General features: G+C 45.1%; 1 protein-coding gene across 3 annotated transcripts in view; it reads left to right on the forward strand.

Moving 5' to 3' along the window:
• Window positions 1-8,086: 8,086 nt before the first annotated feature.
• The window catches only part of COQ8A (coenzyme Q8A), a 48,363-nt gene continuing 32,376 nt past the window's right edge, over window positions 8,087-24,073 (forward strand). Inside the window, exons 1-3 of one of the 3 annotated variants that reach the window (XM_076334698.1) lie at window positions 8,087-8,120; window positions 20,690-20,884; window positions 23,243-23,653. In XM_076334698.1, coding sequence (XP_076190813.1) covers window positions 20,708-20,884; window positions 23,243-23,653 — 588 coding nt within the window. In that variant the 5' untranslated portion in view covers window positions 8,087-8,120; window positions 20,690-20,707. Of the gene's footprint in view, window positions 8,121-8,185; window positions 8,207-8,864; window positions 9,218-20,689; window positions 20,885-23,242; window positions 23,654-24,073 lie in introns of those variants that run through there. The other 2 variants (XM_076334700.1, XM_076334699.1) reach the window with 2 other exon arrangements.

The raw sequence follows: 24,073 nt of genomic DNA on the forward strand, positions 1-24,073 counted from the left end.
AGATTATGCAGTCCTTCTCAACTGACCTCAGGAACTGGATCGATAGCCGCAGCAAAGCAGAAAAAGGGTCAGTCAGCATCCAAAGGTAGCAATGATTCTGCTTTCCCCCTAGACTGACTGCTGGAAGTAAATCATCAGGACTGTCTGCAAATCACCTTCAGGTAAGTGGATGGAGCTTATGAGTTTGTCCGTTTGCCACACAGGCGCTCAGAAAAAACCCTCAGCTTTCCCTGTCTCACTCCCACACCTTGCTGCTTGTTGGAACAGCGAGGCAAGATGCCAGGAAGCCAGAACAAGGACCGGCTCTCAGGGCAGTGAAAGAAAACACGTTGTCTTGGGGACGATTCCAGGCTGGGGCAAAATAGCTCACTGCTCTTCAGCTATGTGACACATGGCAATGCCGTGCCAAAAGCTGGGGCCAATGGCTGAGTTTGGCAAGACAATTTACTATTAGCCAGCAGAGCAACCTCTGATGACTAGTGTTGATTCTTAGTTCCAGTAAAGTGTTCAGAAATAGCCCTGTTTCTCCCATATTCTCTGGCTCCAGCTTGCCTTCCTGTTTAGAACAACTCTGCGCAAGCTGTTCCAGATAACCCTTCTGTCCATTGCAAAAAGCTCTTTAGAGTGGCTAAATGCAGGCAAAGGACTGACTTCTGTTTGCCTAGCTTCAAAATTAATTTGCCATGTTTACCCAGAGGGTGAATGGCTTCGCTAGTTATCATCTGTAAAGGGAATCCTAGCTGGAAGCTATGAAGAACTGAGCCTTTCCACTGTGCAGGATCGATGCCTATGCAGGATTGATTGAGGTACACATAATCAATCAGGTGGCAAGAGGAGAGGGCAAAGCACTCACCAAACTATGCAAGCAAATGCAATTTACAATGAGTAGAAACAACTGATCTGCCTAGCCTAGAGATAAAGAAGAATTACAGACTGAACAATGTTTAACCGAGTCTCACAGATTTGGGGAGAAACAGAAATACCGTATTCTTGAGGCACATAGCTGCTAATCAGACTGCTGTACTCTTTTCAACTTCATCTCATCCAAAATGGCTTTGCTCGATACCTGTAAAAAGCACCATTGTGCAACAGAATTTGAACAGGCAAGCATGATATTGTGAATGGTTTACTACATTAATCGCTAAGGTGGCAGGGGCAAGGTGCCCATCCTTGCCCTACACTGTCCCACATGCTATCCAAAGACAAGGACTGGTATCACTTTCTTCCATTTAGTGCTTCTATCTGCAGCCTCTCCACCTGGCACTGTCCTTCTCTCAACGTACTCCACCCCTATGGGCTTGTCTCCAATTTTCCAAAGCACCCGGTACCTGCTTGGCACCCATGTGGCAAAGTTTGAAGGGAGCGGTGGGTGGCATGAGCCACAGCCAAGCGTGGCGTGGTAGTGTATGCGTGGCGTGCTGCACGACTTTTTCTGGCAATCCTCTGTCAGTGATGAACGTGTTTGTAGCTTGGGCTTGTTGTGGCTTGTTACCACCTCATCTAGAGAATAACACCTACTTTTGTTTTCTTTCATAACCTAAAGAGAGAAAAAAATCCACGTACCTATATGTAAATTTCCAGTTTGTGAGAACGTATTTGCAATGCTTCTTTTCCCGCAGTGGGAGAGAAAATCATGTTTTCCAGCCCACTGAGCATGTGTGTGTGGAGGGCAGGGGCAAAACCTGGTGAAAGATAATGAGGCTGTGATCTGCCTCACATCCCTGAGAAGAGAAATCCAGGCAGGTACCCTCTAAAACACCTGAAGAGTAGGCTCGCTACTTTTTCCCCAAATAATTATTAGAGATAACCCCAGCATTGGTGTGCCTGCGCCCACCTCCTGTTAAGAGTTCAGTACTGTATAGTCAATGCCCTGGAACTATATAGCACGAGCCACAAATATCCTGTCAAGAGCCACTGCAGTCTGTTCTGGATAGATAATAGCAGGAGACAAGAAATGCTCGAGTCTTAAGCTTTGCTACCAACGCTGGCATCCCAGGCCTGTGTTGGTCTCTTCCCTGCAGACCCACGGAGATAATAAATCGCCTCCGTGGTTTGACACCCTTCACCTTTCCTTCCCCAAAGTGGCCCCTCTCTGGGTGACACAGAATGGGTGAGTGGTGTGAGCAGGGGCACGGAGAGGCATTTGTGAAGGTAGCTTTCTCAGCAAGGCAAAACCTAGGTGGCAAAGGGAAGGTTTTTGTGTCTTCTTCCCCCTCCTTTTTTTCAACTAGGGGACAAGGCAGCCCTTCAGCAGTCCCCTCCTCTCTACAGAACGTGACAGCCACCCCTTCCAGCCAGGGGGCTCGGGGCCCTCCAGCAGCCCCACTGGTGTTCCCTGCCCTCTCCAGCTGTGTGGAGCAAAGCTGCTTGCTGAGAGCCCTGGCGGGAAAATGGGAGGGGAAGCCATGAAATACCCATCCTGCTCCCTGCACCGTGTCTTCCTCTTGGACAGAAAACATTTGTCTCAAGAACTGCCACACTGGCTCCTTCTGACAGCATTAAATCATCTTAAAAATAAAGTGCTCACTGACTGAATGAAATTGAGCCTTGTCTCCTTCCCTTTGCAGTGAGGAGAGAGAGAAAGAAAGGAGAAGTACAAAGAATGCCTGAGTGCTTTGGGATGAAAATACACAGTTCAGGAATCAGAGAAGTCCTAAGTGTTACAAAAATAGCTCATCATTTGGACTATGATGATACTGGACGTGCATCTACCACTGACTGAGTCAGAGAGATCTCATTTCTTTACAAGGCTGTTGCTCTCATTCTTGGCCATAAAGCCATGTAAATAACATATGGTACAAACAGCGTCACTGAAACCTGCCAAAGTTTTGAAATACCTACAAGTTAACTACTAAAACCAAGCCACCTGTCCAGTGACTTCTCCTTGAGCTGTTCCAGTTCATCATCCCTATATTATTATAAGTTGATGGAACACCATAAATCTATGTAGTCAGATAAGACACTTCTGCCCTGAAGAAATTACCCTCTAAAGAACATGAGGGAACACAAGGCAAAATTCCTCAAGAGGTAGTTTATCTGAGCCTCAGTGGTTACTTGGAGGATAACAGAGGGAAGCATTTCCAGAACAGCTTTTGCTTTGTGGTTAGCTGTGTGAACATGGGAGAAGGATGGTGACGTATATTTTATTGTGGTTGTAGAAACAGCTTGGGCCTGTCCTATGCAAGAGGATTTCTGAGTGTTCTCTGAATAGCCTGGATACTTGTCAACCTAATGACATGACCAATAGCTGCTTAATTGAGACTCCATTAACTCTTTTTTCCTGCAGGTTAGCTGTCTGCCTACTAATTTCCTGTTGCAGTGGAGCCCTTCTTACTGCAGGGCTCAAAGATCCTTCCAGGCTCTGGTTCTCTAACTTTTTTTGTTTGTAGAAGTTTAGCCACTCTGGCCCATTCCTCTCTGTGCTCCTCTCCGGGAACTTGGCCTACTTTGTACGAGGCTTTAAAGAAGCCAGCTTTCACCGGGTTCTTCAAAGCAGTCAGCGTCAGAACTGCCAGAGCTTTTCTTGGGTGTTCCCTGGCACCCAGTAAGTGGCGAGCTGCTAGGTGGTGAACGAACAGATGCCTCTCAGAAAACAGCAAACAGGAGGAAAGCAACCCCACGCAAAGGCTGACAGTGACCCTGCTGGAAGTCACAGTCAAAGAGCCCTGGACTCACTCTTCCCAGTGCCCTTCTTGCTGCTTCTACCCCAGACCCGCAGCAGAGCTGTTTATGCACCTCATGAAATTGCATCATTAAGCCTTTCATTATATAATTATCAACAGGCAATATGAGGTGAAGATATGATGGCATGGCTAAAGCATCTGTGACCGAGTCAGGACTTCCAGCTGCTACATCAAGCTTCCCCACTGTCCTTGGGTAAGGTACAGACTTCTTTCTGACTTGCAAAATCAGGATATTTGGAGAACTAAATAATCTTCAACAAACCATTTTAACATCAGTAGAGAGAAGGCTCTGGGGAAGTGTGACTCTTTATTAGTTATAATTTAAATTTATTATAATTTCCATTAATTTATATATTATATATATTATGAGGATAGATATATCATTATAGTATTTATTGCTGTATTGTAATTTATATTATTATAATCAAATTTATCATACTTTTATTATAATTTAATAAAAGATTCATTTATATAATCCTCATAGGTGTAAGATTCTTGCCAGAAATGCTCATGTTTCTGGATAAGGCAGCAAGTATGTTGAAATTTGACTGAATATAACACTACTGAAGAAGATGTGAGAAGCAAATGACAGTTGTAGTGCCAAAGATGTGTTGTGGCTGATTTCTTAATAATGTTCACTTCTTGTTCTTATAGGTAATCAAGACACTCCTCAAACTCTGGGAACTTGCTTTTTCACAGGGCTGCTCTGGCTTGCTCTGTAAATTCAGATCTGCCTTGCACAGATCTGCAAAAGAATGCAGGCATATAGCACAAAAACTGCATGAGATTTAGACACTGAAGTAAAAACTTTTAACCTGCAACAACCTTATTCTGCTGTCACATCATACTGGAGGCACTAAGGCATCAATGCATGCCAACGTTTAGGTTTTTACATAGAAGTTTCCTAGGTTTCTTCTCTCTACCCTGCTTGGAAGGGCTTTATCTGGCAAGTGTTTGCATAGCGCATTTAGCAGATCAGCTCTTGCACAAACTCTGACAGTTGGTTCAAAGCATGGATGAAGGAGGTGTCACTGCTGTTTTACCTACAGTCCTTTGGTGGAGAGCACAAAACCAGAATGGGGTGGCCTGGGCTGATCCCCACAGGATTCACGTTCACGTCTCTTGCCTGTCAACAAGGCAGAGTTTGCACAAGGCCAGACTGCAAATTTGTCTGGGATTTGGAAGGGATGGAGGAGTGCTCCATTCTCATTTCCTCTTGCTGAGCTTTCCCATTATGTAGAGCATAATAATAAATAATAAGAATATGAATAATGCTGGAGAGAGGAGAAGGCAAGAGCATGCATAACGATTAGGGTCCCTACGTGACGGTGGAGTGCTGTAAGTCTTCACAAGCAGAGAGGGAGCCTGAATTTGGACCTCCCAAAGCCCATGGGAACTGCCAACTGTGAGGCTGTTACATAAACCACTGATAGCTTTTCTGAAGAAAAGGATGACTCTCTGGTCTATTTTTGAAGCACGGCACTCTACCCCTTCCTTTTTTCCAGGGTTCAGGGCTGTAAAACTCATAATTGGTAGCACTAAACCAATCCCAAATACTGACAGTATTTTTTCTCTTTTACCATTTTTCTCCAGTTTACAGGGAGGTCTTGCATGGCTTCTGCCGTGGAACAATTCTCCCAGTGCTTTACATACATCACGTTCGACTTTTTATTTAGGACTGTGGTCACAGCTAGGCAACCATCCCCGCAAAAGTTAGCCTCTGGATTCTGGATTGTGAGACCTGGGTGTCCTGCCCCTGTTCCCCTCAAGAACTAAAAAGTAACAAAAAAGGACATAAAGTATCAGCTCCTAGCAGCTTCCATCCAGCTTTCAATCCCACCTCTCTGCATTCCAAACCTAGTGGAAAACAGACACTTCTCTCTTCTTTAGTCTAAGTATAGAAAGAGCTAGCCTTGCACTCAAGTTCAAGGGGTCTTTTAAGGCTGCAGAAAGCCTGGCAACAGAAGGTGTGATGCAAATTGAACAGTAGCGGCAGAAATATCCAATGGTGGGAATAAAGGGAACCAGCCAGGCCTGTCTTTGAAAGATGGTGAGAGCTTTATCCTGTGCTTGTTCTGCCTACATCTCAAACTATGACAGTGTGCTCGTGCAGAAACCCATGCAGTTCTCCGTGCTCAGCACAGTGAGTAAGACATATTTCACAATTAATGCCGAGCTGACACAAGCAAAGTGATGTTACACAGAAACTTAGAACTGACATCCAAATTCAGTACAGGAGTAGATAAAAGAGTGTCCTTAGAAAAGACACCTGAAACATGTCTCTTTCCAGATGAGGGTAAAGATGATCTTTCCTTTAGAGAAAATAGTATGGAATTAACCACAAATAGAACAGTTAATTCGTATGCATTTCTGGAAGTGTCAGTATTGAAATTAAGAAAACTAGGCATTTTTTTGACAAAGCTTTTCAAGGCTGGTATCTTACTGCAGCCATGTTTTTGCATCATCTAACACATCCAGTCTCCATCCTATTCTCAAACATGAAAGTGTCATGTTTGGCCTTTCCATTTCAGATATATTGAGTCTACGCACAGCCTGTGTGTAGAACAATTAAATCAATAATGTGTCTTCCCCAGGGAATTTTTTTTAACCTTTCAAGTTCAAATCTAGCCTTTCTAGTACTGACTGAGGCTTGCTTCCAATCCGGATAATGTCTGGGTGATGAGTTTTCCTAAATTTATTTGTAGCTGTCTGTTCAGTGCCTAGCAGAGACCTCCTCATGGCTTACCTGGGAAGCTGAGTGGGGCTTGGGTAGGAAGCATATCTTTTTATTTTTTTAAAAAATCATGAAGGAATATATGTAATATTTAAACAATATTTTGTGCGTTCATAAATACCAGCCAAATAACCTTTGGTATGAGCAGCTAGAGATAAGGGATATAATTATCCCCCTCTACAGAGGGGGGGAAGTTTGGCACTAGCAGGTTGGCAGTAATATCCACCAACGGGCCGTGTAGAGTTAAAACCCTATATACACTTATAGCAGACCATTTATCCAGTTGCCTTTTTCACAAATCCACAGCACCCGCAACTCCTACCAACTTTCACATAGGTCCTTCAGTGTGGATTTAAGCGCTCAATTCAAGCTACTAGTTAGCTGAAAAGGTTGGCCAAAGCAAGCAATTGACAACGCTGAAATTAAAGCTTGGGGCTGTTTGTTGGTCACTCCTATAAGTTACGCTACGACTAGAGGAGAATTATGAATCCTGTTTAAGAAGAAATGAACTATTTAATCTCCAAACCTCATCCAAATATACTTCTGCACTAATGCAGCCATGTGGCAAATGCACCATAAAGAATGTATTGTTATTTTTCAGACAGGAAAGTTGCTGACAGAGGCAGGCGCTTACCAGAACATCCAGGAAAGCACAGAGCTAGCTGTTACTATTAGCCCCTTGCAGTATCTGTGAGACACCACATCGCTGGAATCAACCTGTAGGAAACAACGCGCTAATTTTATTTCCAACACGTATATGAGCATGCAATTTCCAACACATGCGTGAGCAGCATCAACCGCGATTTTACGCCAATGCTTTGAAAAATCACCCTGGCATCCACGTACAAAGGTATCTCGGAGGTGGAGCGCCACAAAATGGAGTTGCTCCCATCGCTCAGCATTTGCCTGGAGCCTGCTAGGCACAGGGCTCCTGTGCATCTCTTCGTATACATTAACGTCCCCGGAGGGCTGGCGGGACTGCCTGAGCAGTGACACCCCCCCCCACACACACACACACCCCCGGGCCCTCCTAAGGCGCGGGGTACGCGCGCTGCCTGCCCGCGTCCTTTCCCGCCGAGGGACCAACCTCCCCCGCCCGGCCCGAGGCCGCCCCGCCAGCCGGGACCGCGGCGAGACACCGCCACCTCTGTCTGACACCCCCACACCCCGGGCCGGTCGCCATTCGTTACAGGAGCTCCCCGGCCCGGAGGGGGCCGTCCCGCGGCTGACAGGAGGCGACAGTGGCGAGGTGGCCGGGCCGACCCGCGACGCCGGCGGCTCCCCGAGCACCGCCCGCCCGGCGTCCCCGCCCGCAGCACACGCACCTCACGCCTCGCCTCGCCTCGCCTCGCCGCCCCCCCGCCTCCCCCGCCCCAGGGCCGCCGCCGCCGCCGCACGGACCTCACGGGCCTCACGTCCCCCTGCAGCCGCCACGCGCGCCGTCCCGGCCCCTTCCCCGCCCCCCCCATTGGCCGGCGCCCCGCCCGAGCCCTCCTGCCATTGGCGGGGGCGCGGGATGCACGGGCTCGGCACGCTCCTCGGCGGCGGCTCCGCCGCGGTACGGGGCGGGGCCCGCGGGGGCGCCAATGAGAGCGCCGCGGGGGCGGGGCGCGAGGCCGGGCCTCGGCCGGGGGCGGCCGGGGCGGTAAACAAGCGTGCGGGCCCGGGCGGCGGGCGCGGAGCGACGGTGCTAGGGCGGCCAGGTGGGCGCCGCGGCGACGGTGGTGGGGTGAAGCCGGGTGAAGCCAGGCGAAGGCTAGGCTGTCTCGGTCCGGGTGCAAAGGCCGGGGTACGGGGAGCGGCCACAGCGGCGGAGGGGAAGGGACTGCGGGGTACCCGGTAGTGCAGTGCGATGCCACGGAGCGGTGCGGGAAGGGAGGTGGGCGGTGGCCGCGCTGCCGCGGAGAGGACGCCCGTGCTCGGTGCGGAGAGGGGGCGCGGCCGCCGCCCGGCCTCTCGGCCCGCGGGTCGCTCCGCCGGGGCGCCGGTCCCCGGCGGGGGGACGTGTGCGGGGTCCGGCGTGCAATGGCGGCGGCGTGCCAGCGGCTGCCCGAGCCCCGCGGGGCCGGACCCGGCCAGAAGCCAGCCGGTGCTGCGGCCTTCTCCGTGCCCTTGCCGGGGCAGTGACCGTGGGAGGCCGCGCCGCCCGGAGCCGTCGCCGCGGGCGGTGAGCAGCGAGGCCGCGCCGACACGCCGGCGGGAGCGGCCTCGCGGGGCCAGGAGCCGGTAAGCAGGGCCGCCCTGGCGACTGACCGAGCGGTACGGGGCACGCTGGGGCGCTTGTAACTGTGCCCGGTTGCCCAACGCGGGTGGCGTGCGATCCAGGCCTTGTGCAACGGCTGGGTCCGGCCGCGCTGCTGCCGCCTGCTGCAGCCTGTCAGCTCGGGGTGACAACGGGGACCCGTCTGTGTTCCTCCTCCTGTGCCGCAGGGGGGACTCTGCGCTTAGCCATCCCATCCTTCGGAGAGGGGATGGTGGCTCTCTGCTCACCCGAGCAGGTGCGCGGGATATTCTATATATTTAACCTAAAATTGCTTAGGACAAAGGGTGGAATCTACTTTTCCGCTCTGTAGGGAATAGTTCTTGCCACGGACATTGCGGAAGAAAATGCAGAGCCTTGTCCTGCGCTGTGTGTGTGTGTTGGCTTTCCAGGCTGCTCTGGTTTAGAATCGCACTTCTCTCTGTCACTTGGACCGTTCTGTGCGTCTGGTTGAAGATGGACGTAAAATAAATCTGTTGGCTGTTTTTGAGCTTGCTTGTAGCTGAAATGGGGGGAAAGAAGCCATGAGACCCTACTCTGGTAAGGCACCCGAGGAAATAACCATACTTTTCACAAGCTAACAGGCTTGTAGAATCTTTGTAACAAAGTCAACAGGAATTAATGGGGAGGTACTTAGTTTTAAACAGGCACTGAGAAAACTACCTATAAATAACTACAGATATAAAAGTTTGGCTTGTATAATGTTGCTTTCATGGTTACTGACCATCCCGATACCTGCAGAACTGTCTGTTATGAAATAATCCTATTTCTGATACCCTGGCGCACTCATGTCCCACCCAGCAGGAATGTAGGTGGGGAACTTCTCTCCATTCCTGCCGTGCAACGAAAATCCAAACTTTGTGCTCAGCTTTATGAAGAATAATAAAGTTGGAAAGCTACTCTTAATAGAAATGCAGCGGACTCTTTTACTTAGTGTTTATCCTCTCACTTTTTTTTAACCTATAAAAGATTCTTCTTTCAATAACCTAGAGTATTGTTTTTCTAAAAAGAATTAACCTAAGGACTACTAAACTTTAGTTCCTGAGTTGCTTGTCTTTAAATGAGATTGCTTCACTGAACTGGGGTGTATTCTTTGAGCATGTGCAAAACAATTCTTAGTACTGGGTGCAGAAGGATACTGGCCAAAGCCAGTAGTAGCTCAGTAAAAGACTTTTGAAAGGATTCAGAAATTGCTTTGAGTTAAAGGCTGAAAGCAGATCGGCATTTAAACAGAATTTTGGTGGCCTTGCGTTTCTCTGCCGTGTAATAAGAACTTGTCTCTCTTTCGTATATCATCAGAAGGAAAAGTTTAGCTGCAGTTCACGGGCATACCAGTCTGCTTGCTCTTAGACCAGGAGACCTATTTCTGTGTTTCGTAAATGCTTTTTCTTTGCTGTTAGTTAGCAATGACCTTGATAACCTTGAGTAAGATATGCTTAGAATAAACAGTTGTATGTTGTCCGGTCTTACTCAAGAGGGGGAAAAAAATAGATGACCTGCTGTGCTTTGACAGTGTCTCCCTTTTAAAAACAAAGCGGTGTGATAAGTAGAAGAAAAGGTCAGAAGATGTGGAGAATTCCCTTACATGTTTACCATCTGAGTTGCTGTCAAGGAGAATTCTGTGCTATGCAACGCAGCTCTGGTTATTTCATTTGTGATATTTAGAGCAGGTTAATAATAGCTCATGTTGCATCCATGCAGCAAGAACAGAACTTTTTTTTGGCTTCTAGTCCTCTAGTAGTCCTTTTACAGGCAAGTGGTGGTCTGTTGTTTCATGCTGTGTTTGTCAGGCTGTATTATTTTTTCTAGAAACTGAGAGGGACAAGAGACAGTAGCTGAATTCCTGCTTTTTAATTTCCCTCATGTTAAACTAGTTCATTGGTTACAGAGCTTTTTTTTGTAGGTAAAGATTGGTTTGTGTTTCGTGTGTGTGTGGTTTATTGTTTTAACAGAGGTGCTAGGGATGGCATGTGTCTCGTGGTCTTATCTTGTGTGTCAGTGTACATGGTATAGCTTGCTTGGTCCAGCTGGCTTGTTGAACACATCTCAGGGCTCAGCTTGATGCATGAATAAGCATTTCTCTTATTCCTTAAATCTACCTGTACTGATGGGTGAACAGTCTAGCGTAGGATGGAGGTAGTGAGTCTGAAGCAGTATTTGGGTATCCTGTCTCCTGTGTGTATGTAGGTCTCCTGGTTTCTCCCTCTAAAACTGTTTAAGAAAGGAGTCTGGAAGAGGAGGCTTTTTGGCTTATCAAGCTGTGTCTTCTGGGACGGAGTGTCTCTAGGAGAAGAGTAGCTTCTCTCTCAACTTGTTTTATAAGTGCTTAAAGTGCTGCCTGTTCTGTGAGTGCGTGCTTTCCTTCAGTACCTGAAGAAGAAAACAAGTTATTTGCATATGGAGCCAAAATGCAAGCTAACGGTAAAGCACAGTAGTTTGAGGGAGGGGGTTCAGTCAGTGTCTGCTTTCCCACCCAGCAGTGAAAGCTCATTTTATTGACACGTGCCTATCTTTAATTCAAAGATGCTCTCAATTTTTCAGATGCCACTTGTTTTGTGTCCCCCTCCCCCCCCACCCCCCGCCAGTAGTAGATAGCAAAATTAAACCAATCTAAGCTGGTGACAAAGACCAAGAAATAACAAGATACGCAAAGTTTTGCCCTTTCTTTGCACAGTTGTGTTTCTGCACTTTATTTTAATGGCTTTTGTGTTTTGTCAGTCAGTAGAGGTGTAGAGCTAAATGAAGCATGTTAAATTCCCAGTTACTCAGTATCTGAAGTGTTCTATGTGCTTCTCACAGCATAGGAAATAACACCAGTTGCTCTGAAAAACTTAGCTGTCAATCCGTGGAGTTGGCTTCTAGAAACTTTACGAATTCATATGTCTGCTTAAACAAGTCTGCACACATATGCAGAGTTAAAACATAGTTGTTTTTTTTTTTTCTGGAAACTGCATAAGGCTATGTCTTTTTCTTAAAGACTGTGTAGATTCTGTATGTAGAGACACCACGAAAGGTGATCTGCTTGTGGTCCTAGAGCTGTCTTGTGTTGTGCAGGTGATAGCTTCCACTTACAAAGTTCTCTTACTGTGTTTTGCCTCTGCAGTTTGTCCTGGTTTTTTGTGTAGATTAGATCTTTATGTAGCCCCTTTCCTTGTTCTTCATGTCTCCTTTTTAACCAGTTGCACACCTTGGTTTTTCTGGATGTGCTGAACAAAGGTACTATAAAAGGGCTTGACATAGTATTCTGAAATGTCACTGCTCTTCTGCTGTCTGAATTGTGCCATTTGGGAGTATTAAATCCTCATCTTAGTTTGATATGGTCAAAGTGCTCATCAAGAGAATAGTCAGGACTAGGAAAGAGATGGAAGGGAGAATGACTGGGCAGTAAGCTGCAAGTGGATCGAGTGTTTCTTTTAGAGAACTCTTCTGAAATCGGTAAGCCTAGAATTTCATATGGCATAGTAAAGCTTTGAGGAGCATGGTCATTCAGAAGTCACTCCGGGAGGTTTGGGATTTTCAAAGTTGCTTAAAACTTTGCTTTTCCAAACTAGAAGAATGTTTATTCTGTTATACAGAATATGATTTCATAAAATCTATACAGAGAAAGCATACAGAATCTATAATCTACAATTATTTATCAGGCGTGAGATCTTGCAGATTAGGTTTAGTAGTAAGTTATGAGAAATATAGAGCTCATTGCTCTTATTTACCCTACTGTCAAAAATACCTATGTGTGGTGAGTAGGAACTGACGTAAATAACTTGCCTGAGGACTGTGGCAGAGCAGTAATGCAGGACCTGTTGATTCTGATAGACCGTGTTCCCCTTCAGCACAGAAATCAATTTATGTCGTCTTGAAGTAGTCTTTTGCCTATGGTCCTCTTCTTGCATCTTATTTTTCTTCTTACAGGGACATTTTGGCACAGCCAGAAAAAAGAAAGCTCCCATAGCTAGGAAGCTGGTACGTAAGGGGGCTATGAATAGACTAGGATGTGTTGTAAGTTACTAAATTTGAACTTAACCATAGCTTCCAGGGCAAGGTTGAAAGCCATGGGATCTATATAGACATGCACGCCTGCAGGATCAATAGTGGGAGGCTGTGGTGTTTGACCTGCTGTTCACGATGATAACAGAAGGGTTACGCTCACCGTGTGAGCAGAGGATGTGTGTATGCCACCCGGAGAGACATGCATGGGGTACTTCTCACTGGCTTTGTAATGTAGTGACTCAAGGCGTAGTGTGCATGGTTCTGTCCTGATGTACACAAAAGGATAATAAGCAAAATATCTTCTTACACCTGAGGAAGACAGGTGTACAGTACAGTCACAGGGTGTGTCTAGTTTTCAAGAAGCTTATAATTAGAAAGGCTCTGACTAGAAACCATTGCTGGTGTGGCATTTAATCATTTAAATATGACCGTTAACAATATACCGTTAAGATGGTCAGCAAACTGGCTATAAATCCTTGTTTCTTTTTGCTCTGTAGCAATGGATATTTAAAGGACACTTAGGTATAGGCTGTGTGCTGTAAGGATTGGTGTAGTCTGGAGAGTGCGGTGGTTCTGTTCCCAACCCCATCGCTGACATGCAGTGTAACTTTGCGTAGATTACTTGTTCTCTTCCCTCTAAAGTAGAGAACTTCGATATCAGCCCCCTTTCTTTAGCTTTTTGAGATCTGAGTGAAGAGTGATGTGGGTTTAAGTGTAAGAGGAAGCGCTGCTATTTTTCTCAATAATTTTGTCTTAAGTAATGGTGTATTTGAGTCTAAAGGAATCTGCGCTTGTTTGTGAGGCATAGCTTTTTATTGGTTTCCAATTCCTAAATTGGACTCAGTGTGCTTTCAGAAGGTTAAAACTTCCAATAAAAACAATTACAACATAACAGTGTCTGCCAAAAAAAAAATTAACTGCAAACTGATAACCTCCCTCATTTATACTTTGTATTCTAGGTCAGAGCATGAGACCAGTGGGGAATTCTGTTGGTTACCTGTGCAGAGCTTAATGCTGCGGAGCTGTGCATCAGGCAGGGAGCTGAGCTTTAGTGGTCTCTTCTGCCCTAACTGGTGAAGTGACTCTGCGAGAGCGTAGAGCTGCTTTGCAAACCTGGGGGGAGATGTTTGTAATGTTTAGTTTTTGTTTGAAGCGCGATGTTTGGAATTGCTCAGCGCAGAGCTTTAGTGTAACCTTTTTCTAATACTGCTGGTTAGAGCTGTTCCATATGGATGTGAGGGATTTGTCTTTTAAAGTGATGCTGTATGCTAACACCGACAGAGGGATGACTTGGAACTAGTGGACTGTGCTTTCATGTAAGCTTGCCATAAAACAAAATAAAGGTGTAAATTCAGCTTGTAGTAGTTCTGTTTCTTAAGTATATGCTTCAAATGTGGCATCTGCCTGAATCTCATATTAATCTGTGTGTTTTGTGGTCATGCTCCATTTTGATTTTAATAGTCTATTGTCCTTGTTGCTGGATGAAAGGTCCACATGCATGGGAAGTAACTTTAGTCACAGAATTATCAGAATGATTCATGGCTTTTGAGCCACATAGAGGATGCAGTGCAATGGCTTGTTCTAAGCACTGCCCAGTGCATAAACAGAAGAAAACTCTTGGGTTCTCCTCCTCTTCTTTTGTTCTTCCTCCCTTTCTTTTTGGTAACGTAGATAATACAAAGATAGGATGTTAGGTATAAATACAACTCCAGATTGGCCCAATGACCCAAATCTTTGTTGCCCAAATAATACATTTTAAAGGCTTGCAAATGAGGTAAATGGAACGTGTTTTGTCCCCCAACTACCAATACTTAGTTCCCAGGAGAAGGCACAGAATTCATTCTCCGGGGAAAAGCGAGTGAGTGGTAGCCTTAAAATCACAGCGATGGAGTCGGATCTACCTCAGTGTAATGGGAAACAACGTGTGCCCAGGACAGAATTTATTAGTGTATTGTGTCAAGGCATATCAGCAGAGGAAGTGGCCTGTAATGAGGGAACACGCTCTCCCACTAGGATCTTAATTGTGAGTGAATTATTTCTAGATCCGTGGCCAGGGTAGAAAGAGGCTCTGTTAATTCCAGGCACGTGGGCTGTGACTATGCTTTTGCATGTCCCCAGACATTGTCCAGAAAGAAGTAAATAGAGCCATCAGTCCAGAGCATTCACTTTGTATTGAGGTATCTCTGCCTAAAATAAAGCAGACTGTGCTTACTTTTAAAGTGTCCAAGCATTCTTTTCACTGTTATGTTGCGTGTCAAGCCATTTATGGGGAAAATTGTTCGTACTGGGTTTTGAACTAGCTGTCATTCGCCAGAAGTGACTGCTAAGCCTTCTGAATTTTGGTGGAAAGATGCATTTGTCTGCCAAGCAGCCCACTTTCATCAGTGCATGTACTGCTATTATAATGATTAGAGAGTAAACAAGTTCCGCCTGCCCTTCAAAGGTGTTTGTTTTAAGTGGCATTAGCAAACTATTTTGTGCAAGGGTAGTTTTAAAGCAGCTGTCAGAGACTTGATGAATTCAGTTTAAGGAGGCTTGAGTCAAAGCCACGGGGCAGGAGTCAAGTATAGGAGTCCTTAGTTCTGTTGTAGGTCAGATCTTTAAAGACATTTTTTTCGGAGCTTCAGTGTGTGGGAGATGTGGGGAGGGGGAAGAATGAAGGATAAGCAAGGTAGAGCTTCAGTTCGATTTAAAGGATGATGGCAACTTTCTCCTTTTAAAACGCAGTTTGTTCTGTGCCCTGTGTGGTTAAAATTTGGGTCAGCTGCAACCCAAGGAATCCAGCTAATGAAAATATGTCTGGGCAGGGGCCTGGAGATCTGGTATCAAAGGAACTGGTGGGGAGGTGTGTGATGGAACTGAAAAAGGCTGTGAGCGAAAGGATCACATGAAAGGGTTGGTATGGCAACACACGTAAAAAGAAATGGAAAAATCTGTAAAAGATTAGTTACAGAACAGCTTTATGAATAATACTTATTTTGAAGTTGGTCTACTGCTGTTTTATGGCCACAGAACAAATGTGCTGAGTACCTGGTCATCTGTATCTTGTTTGTGGTGTTTATTATTTTTATTTCATACTGTTGCCACTCACTCGGATGCTGTGGGTGGCTGTAACACTGATATAGTTATATAAGGGTTATAGTCCTTGTTTAGATACAGCTAAGATAACAGTGATTGTGATAATGGATAATAGGAAGGGGGGGAAGGGCATGGAGACTGTTTGTTTCCTTTGGAAGCATGATATTTAATTATCTGCCTTGCTACCTGTCCAGCCTAATATTTTTCATTTTTGTCTCTTTTATGTAAAAGAAAAGTTGGAGATAAAGAAGGCAGCTAAAACTTCTGCAGACCTGAGAGGGGGAATATGGGCTACTGTAAAACTGCTGGGGTTTTGATGGGATTTTTTTGGTTGGTGGTTGGTTTGTTTTTTTTTTTTTTAATTATTCAACAGTAGATGAGCTTCTGTCTTGGGTGGATAGCAAACTGTTGATGGTAGAAGTAATTCCCTTACATTGAAAAAGGCTGTGTTGTCATGCACAGAAAACTTCCAGAAATATACCAGAAATACTTCTGAATGATTAGAAGTCTCCTTGTGTTTAAACTTGGTCTGTCCTCTGTTTGTGTGTATATGCATGTGTATGTGTATATACGAGTAAGGTTTTTGACTGTACAGGCATCTGCAAAAAAGCACATGGAGTCAGAAGCTGATCTATGTGTCTGTAGGAACACGTTAGCATGTGGAAGAGAAGGGGAATGAATGGAGGGATGTGTTTTGAAAACAGTACAAATATAAGAATTTATCTGTTGCCCGTTGTGAGGCTTTGTGTTTCTGTTATTGGCCTCTGGTGTGTCTCGCTATACTTGCTTAAACCTTCAGTCCAGTAGTCTGGCATGTTGCAGAAAGGAGGAAATGCCCTGTGGTTAGTCACTAGAGGACAGGGGCTTGTGAGGCAGGTGGTCATTGCACATAGGAGCATCCCAGTCGTTGATTTAGTTTTGTCATTACAACAGGGTTCAAAATCTGGTACAGTGTCAGGAGATGGTTTACCTACCGGTGTGGCATCTAACCTATACAAGCCCCTCTGCCTACTGTGTGGACCTTGCCTGGTTTCTCAGGATGGCTTGGCTCTAGCTTCCTCATGCTAGAAGGCGTGGGTGTTTTCCAGAGATTCGTTCAACTGTGAGAAGTTTCCTAAGTAAAAACTGTGACCCTGCTTATTCTTGGAAAATAGCTCATGATTGACACTTGTCAACCCTCTTCAATCCAGTTTAGCAGGCACTCTGACAGCTTGTGTAGACACGACCGACTTGTCCATATTCCATGCCGGTAGTGCCCTACTTTGCTAGTGCTAGATAACGAGTCCTCAGGGACTCGTCAAGTGTGATATAGACTTTGTACACTAGGACCAATTCTGTTTAAAACCACTCCTTAAATCTGTTTTTGATAGAGCTTGCTTACACTGTTTGTTTATTGATTTAGTAGTGGTATGACTAGAACTTGCTGGGGGGGGGAAATCCCTTGCCTGCTGTCTGCACTGGGTGTTAACACAAGTGTATCGTTGGGGATACGTACCAGTTGTCTTGTGTGTGCTTCCTCTGTCTTTCAGTTTTCATGCCTCTTGTCCTTGCTTGTGCTTATTGCTTTTTCACTGAAGAAAAAAGGTAATTTTCCTAATTCTTGGTTATTTTTTGTGTGGTCTTTTCCCTTCTTGATTACCTAGCATGTATTTTCTTTCATGCTTTCCCCTTCTGGTTGTGATAACCTCGTTAGTCTCTGCTTTCTGTGTCCTTCCCAGGATAATTAACCAACGTGTCCTGCTAAATGTAGGGTCTACAAAACTGGATAACCTGGGATTTTTTCCACTTGAGGAAAATGCCTTCAGTATCAGTTCAGCTCTCATAGCACTTGTTAGCTCCCACCTTCATATCGCTTGATGATGGGTACAGACATTACCTGAATGCTTTCTTGCTCCTGATGCCTATTGCCAAAGGATTAATCATTGCAGTATAGTTATTTTTGTTTCCTCTGCTTTTTCCTGACCGTGCTTTGTTAAAGGTGAGGACTTGGTGTACAAAAGATGAGGAACTGGAAGGAGATGGCTTACAGACACGGTTCTGTTAAAAAGCAGGAGTATGGTCTTGCTTCTGAAAATATGTTCCTCCTCTCACCCTTTATTTGTTGGTGACTCTCCTTGGGTTTGACCTCTAAAGTCCTTATTGAGCCATGCCTTGCCTTTGTGCTTGTACTGTGGTTTCCATTTGGGTCTGAGAGCTACCTGCAGAGAATCTGAAAGATTGAAAACAGCAAGTCAGTTGCCTGTAGGCTTGTATTTCCTACACAGAGGCCTGTGTTTCAGCAAGGTGCTAGGATAAATGGCCTGTTATCATAGCCTCTCCTTTGGCAGTGCTGCATAGGAAGGAGTATGTTGCTGACGCTTCTGAGCTAACAAACCACTTGCATCGTACCTGGGTGGTTGTAACTGCTGGGCAGAGGAAGGTGGGGGTTATAGCATGGATGTCCGAAGGATATTGGTAGCGATGTGCCCAGTGCTGTCTTTTATAACCAAACCTGTAAAAGGCAATTGGTCCTCTTTGCTTGTTGATATATTTAGCAATGGAGGGTTGAGCGTGCCTTGTGCAATGTATGCTTTCCGTTTGTGATTGCATTAGCTTCCCTGAAATTTTGTTGGAAGATTTATTTTTTTTTTAAATGCACGCTTAGTGTATCATAACTGTCACTTCAAGGTAAGTCCTTCAGCTGTTTTTAGGTGATAGGAGGATATGGTTTTAGTATTGTTGGTTAGAAAGAATCCATGTTAAAAGTGGATGTTTGTGTGTGTTGTCCGAGTGTACATCGATCTATATTGCATTACCTTTTGTTGCCCTTCTTGGGAGGGAGGGAATGAACTTTGCGCATTCAAGCTTTCCTGTGCTTTTAACACTTGCGAGTACAAAAGCACTTATTTCTTAGTAGTGGCAACCTTTGAACGGTCTCATTTCAGCTAGGACGGTATTGAGGTGTTGGCTGGTTTCTCTGCCTGGCTCTGAATTGCAGGGACTGCCTGCAAATCCTTTGAGTGAGAGCCATGTGGAAATTTCCAGTGTGAAGATGTGTGTGTGGGGGGGAACCACCTCCTGTTGACAGAGTACATTTCCTTACCTGACAGGCAGCTTTCAAGTTTAAAAGTGCATTATACAACGTTAAAACCAACCCTAGTGATTGAACTCTGGAGAGATTCAGGAGTAACACTTCTTACTGGTCTGGAGCATATGGATAGCTCTTGTAAAGATAGCCACAGAATAATGACCTGGGTAGGCTTGATTTTTATTTTTACAGCTAACCCATTAAGCTCAGATTCCTTGCGAACACTTGACTGTCCTTCTAACAACCGTACTTAAAGCATGTAATGCTCGCTTCCTGACTACAGCCGTTGTTCCTGATTTTGATCACTGATTAACAGTTGTTGAACAAATAATCCAGTAACTGGGGTTTACCTTGCATTTGCATAATAATGTGTTTCTGAAATTCAGCTGTAGTAATCCGTGTGTCTCCTGTGTGACTGCAGCAAAATTGTGTACTTATCCAGAAACTTATCTATAGCAGTCCATACTTCTCCTGCATGACTGGTATAGCAGACATGTTTGTGAGACAGGCTTTGTGTTTCCCGAGAAGGTAACTGGATCCAGTTGCTTGTGATCTGCAGCAGGGCGTAAGGCCGTGTGTCCTGTTGACTCAGGATCACTTGTAGCACTTCAGTGTATTAAGGTTTATTGTTGTAGTGCATATGTGGGTGTTGACAAGTCGTCTTCTAAAAATGAATTGGTACCTGTGTACCTACCTAGGAAATAACTTAAATACGTGGCCTTAGACTAGTGCTCAGTACCTATCGCAGCCAGAACATTTTTTCTTCTCCAAATCGTTACAGAGAATGGTGTATGGGTAAGGTTGAACCTTAAGTCAGCATCTTGTGCCAACTGTATGCCTCTATCTTCTGTGTCAGTAAAGGTGGGAGGACGTGCAGCTGGGCCAGCCCTGGAACTGTGACCCTGACTGTGCTTTAAAGATGTGGGAGATGAGTGAAATAAGCAGGTGAAAAATCTCTCTTGCAAAACGCTTTTGGCACCTTGGCCACTCCTGATTTTCTTTTACATGAACCACAGTGATGTAGGAGAGCCTGAGTCCTGAGCTTGGTTCGAGGCTGAGACAATGGAGTTGGTGGAACTTGTTCTTCTCAGACATGCTCTGTCCTGCATCCTACAGTGCCCAGTTTGTGTTTGAAGACACTGAAATCGCACAGACTGTTACAAATCTGAGACGGAGTGCCTCTTTAACAGGAAGGCGGACTGAGTCAAAAATTTAGCACTGTAGTGCAGTACTTTGCAAATGCTGTGGTAGGTAGGTGTTCTGAGCGTATTTAAGTTTCCAATTAAAAGTAGCAGACTGAGCTACAAGTTGGGGACTCAGCGGACTACCCTTGGAGGACAGACAAAGCTTACTCATTGGTGTGGGGGTGAAGGAATTTGGCTATGTAAAATAAGCAGGCATAGCTCCAGGGCAGGAATGGGATGTGACAGTTGTCACTGCACTTCATCTGTGCTATCAGGCACTGAGAATATGTTCCAGGGCCTGATAATAATTAAAGGTCAAATGCTAATGCTTTTAATCCTTTTAAACATCTGGAAGGAATCAAGACCATCTTTGCAGTGTTACTGACATATACCTGTCTTTGCTTCCCTGGTCAATGGTAACTTGAATATTTGTGTGGAGTCCTGGAATATTATCCTAACTCATAAACAGTCATAAGGAGAGTTCTCGCTTTGCCTGGTAAGGTCAGCTAACTAGCTGTCATTCAAGCTGGCCTGTGTGCTATCTGAGCTGCAAACAAGTTCCCATGGCGGCCGCTTGCCAAAGCAGAGATTGTCTGGGATGTGCCACTAGCTCTTAGGTGACTTGAAACTGGTTGCAAACTTTTTCCTTGACCTCTTGCTTTCCCCCCCCCCCCCCCTCTCTTTTTCACCTTTCAGCACAGAAAGAGATCAGTCATGGCGGGTGATGCCATCATGGTCATGAGAGGCTTGACAAAGCTTAGTAAAGCAGTCCTAGAAACCCAAGCAGGACAGCTTCGGCAGGTGCTCCTTGGGGGCGATGCAGTTACCGTTGCAAGGACTCTCCAGGCCGCTGCTGAAGAACAGTTCAGTTCTGCCTTGGGGAAAATGCAGGTAAGCAAAGCTTTTTGTGCACAGTCTAGTCTGATGTTTTGCTTTTCCTCCAGGTACTTTTTGGTTTTGTTGTGAGTGGCTAGGAACTTTCATCAGGAGCTAGAACCTAGCTCTGAAGTGTTGGATCAATAATACAGATGTTGCAATGCTCTGGGAATTCTCCAGGATTTCTGTGGTGTGCAGTAGGTGCTTGGACAGGAATGGGAGGGGAATGTTTCTGCAGAATGTTTCTATTTCCATTACTGGGTGTTAAGATATGCTGAAAATGAAGAGTGCTCTGTTCACCTCATCTTGTCAAAGATAAAGCTCTTGCTAAGATTGGCTGTCAGCTTTGTTATTTAAAGTGTCCTTTAAACTTCAGTCATTGATTACCTCTCCTTTGACTAAGTGAATGAGCTCTTTCAGAGTGACTTGGATTTATCTCAGTGCTGCTTCCTTTCTTGACAGAATTGGTGCACATGATATTATTCAGAATGGCTCAGGGTCAGGTGTTTGCATGTTCATCACTTACAGCCCAGGCTGGATTTTCAGAACTGATTTTCAAATGAGGAGGAACATAAGGAAAGCCAGACTTTTTTTTTTTAAGCAGCAGCTTCTGTCGCCAGACACGGGGATGGATTTATAAGAGCTTTGCATTTGCTCTGTTGCCATCTCTTGAAAACATGGGGCTTGTCTGAGGAAAAGAACTTCCCTTAATCAAAAATTATAATCCTTTATCATCCTTTAGAAAGAAAGACAGTGTAGCTCAGGTCATAATTTTTGAAGCAGAAACTAATGAGTGAGGTTTTAACATTTTTTTATGCAATCAGCTTGGACTATCATGGCATTCTATAGCTTCAGTCCTAGAATCAGGGTCCGTGTTTACTTGGTTCTATTTAAGCTTGTAATAGGAATACCCTAAGTGTGTTTGTTTATGGGGATAGTGCTTTGTCTTGCCTTTGTCCTCCTTTTGCATCCAAGAAGAGAGATGATGTTCTCCTGTTTCCATGCCTGTTTCTCTGCACAAGAGGCCCCACAAGCACACCTGCAGAACACTTGCCCTGTGTTCTGTAAATGAGTTGCCTGAAAAGCTGCTGCCAAAGCAAGGCTCAGTAAGAAATCTGTAGTCTGAAGCTACGTTTTCTGTTTTGAAGGGAGGAAAGTTTGTATGTTAAGTGACTATATTTCACTTCTCTTGATCTGTGGCAGGGCTTTGGCTGTCTGACATGCTTTTTAAAATTGAAGTATGGAAATAGAGAGGTCTTCTTGCTTGAAATTATCAGTCAGTATTGTGGCCACTGTCCCCACCTGTAAACAGATTTCTCCTCTCCCCCGTGCTGTGATGTTGAGGTTCAGAATAGCATGAGACCTGCTGAATAACAGGAAAGACCATGTTCTGTTTTTTTTTTTTCCTGCAAGGAAGGGAAATGTAATTAGTCTTTAGGAAAGAGCCTAAAATATGCTGCCTGCTTGCCTGACCACAGCAGGATTTAAAATCCTGTTGATTGGTTGTAATAGTCATCAGTTCTTTCATGGTATTGCCGCTGCTGAGGTAACTAGAATATGTCAAGTAACAAGTAAATAGGAGATAATGCTCTGCTGCTGACTTTATTTCTACCTTGAAAAGCAGTGGAAAATATCTGGACTTAATGGGGCAGCTCTTGCAGGACAGAACAGAAAAGACTGTCAGGGGAAGCTTGCCTTGAGTGTTGCTGTGTCTGATGCTGCTATCCTTGCTTCAAGCACAGAATTGTATTTATTTATTTTGGGAGGATGACAACAAACCCTGCCATAGTTTAGTGGTTGAATAATGAAATCTGTTTTACAGTTGGTAATGTCATGGCTGTGGAAGGCTGAGCTTACTTTGCCTTTAAGTAGGTATTTGGTATTGCTTTGGGCTTGAAAGGGCTGACATTGCATGATTAGGGACAGGATTGGAGGAGGGAACATGGTAGGGGTAAGAACTGAATACTATGAGGTTTAGCTTTTCGTTATCTCCCTAAGTATATTTTATGCAATACTGCAGCTCCCATCACCTGTTGTTTCTGAGCAGTGTATTCCTCCTAGTGAACTCCACAATTAGTGACCCTTCCTGGCAGTGTATGTAGAACAAGGAGTCTCCAGTTACGGGCATTTGAGAAGCTGTTAAGGAATTTGTCCCATCAGTGGGGTTGAAAGACTGCCAGTGATCCCAGGCATCCTCAGTCTCTCTTCCTTTTTCCTGTCTCTTACTGTGAATGTCTGCAGTGGCAGAGTCTCTACAAATTTCTTATTGTGGAGACATGACAGCCTACCTGCATGCCCATCTCTGAGGACCACAGATGGGTAGGGAGCAGGTTTTAAGTTGTTTTCTTAAAGTATTTCTATTATTGTTTGCAGGAACTAGGCAAACAGCAGGAGAACTTAACTGATCTCAGTGAAGATTTTGGGAAAGACTATGACTTCTCAGCCCGAGAGCCATCAGATGCTCCAATGGACTTCTCCACTGCCCCTGGCAAGCCTCATGAACACAGCGGTGAAGGCCCTGCTTACTCGTACACTACAAATGGACCGTTTAGAAGTGTCGGTGAGACTGGAGATTCTGGCATGGGTCAGAAGCCTTTCCCTCCCAAAATGGATGCAAGGTTATTTGGAGGCTTTAGGGACCCTGCAAATCCTTTTGCTGTTGCCTTTGGACAAAATAGGGCTTTTCACCAAGACCATTCCTCTGTTAGTGGATTAACAGCTGAAGATATTGATAAAGCCAGACAGGCCAAAACAGGTTCAGAGCAGAAACCCTACAAACAGATGGTATGTTTTTTTTAAATAAAGATTCTCAGTACTATGATTTCTAGACTGGATTGTCCTTACTCACCTTCTCCTGTGTTTTTCTCATTTCTTTCTCTCATTTCTTCCTCTTCCGCTATTCCCTTTTGTGGTGGCAAAAGAGGAAAGTGTCAGTGCTCATTAACTCTGATCTCTGTGATTATTTATTCTGTCAATAGCTTTTCAGGCTCTCGTTTCACACCTGCCCCCTCTATATCAGATATTCTGATGTGAGAGGATGTTTAAAAAGCATACATAGGGTTAGACTTAAGTTTTATATTAACAGGAGCTCTTCTCTCATTCACTGGACTATGAGGACTCGATGTATTTATTGATGCGTGGTACAGTAATGAAGGGTCTGTATTTCATCCCAGTTTTGGGGGTGAAACGTTGAGCAGGTGGGGA

Source organism: Aptenodytes patagonicus, chromosome 3, assembly GCF_965638725.1.
Source record: "Aptenodytes patagonicus chromosome 3, bAptPat1.pri.cur, whole genome shotgun sequence".
Classification (NCBI taxonomy): domain Eukaryota; kingdom Metazoa; phylum Chordata; class Aves; order Sphenisciformes; family Spheniscidae; genus Aptenodytes; species Aptenodytes patagonicus.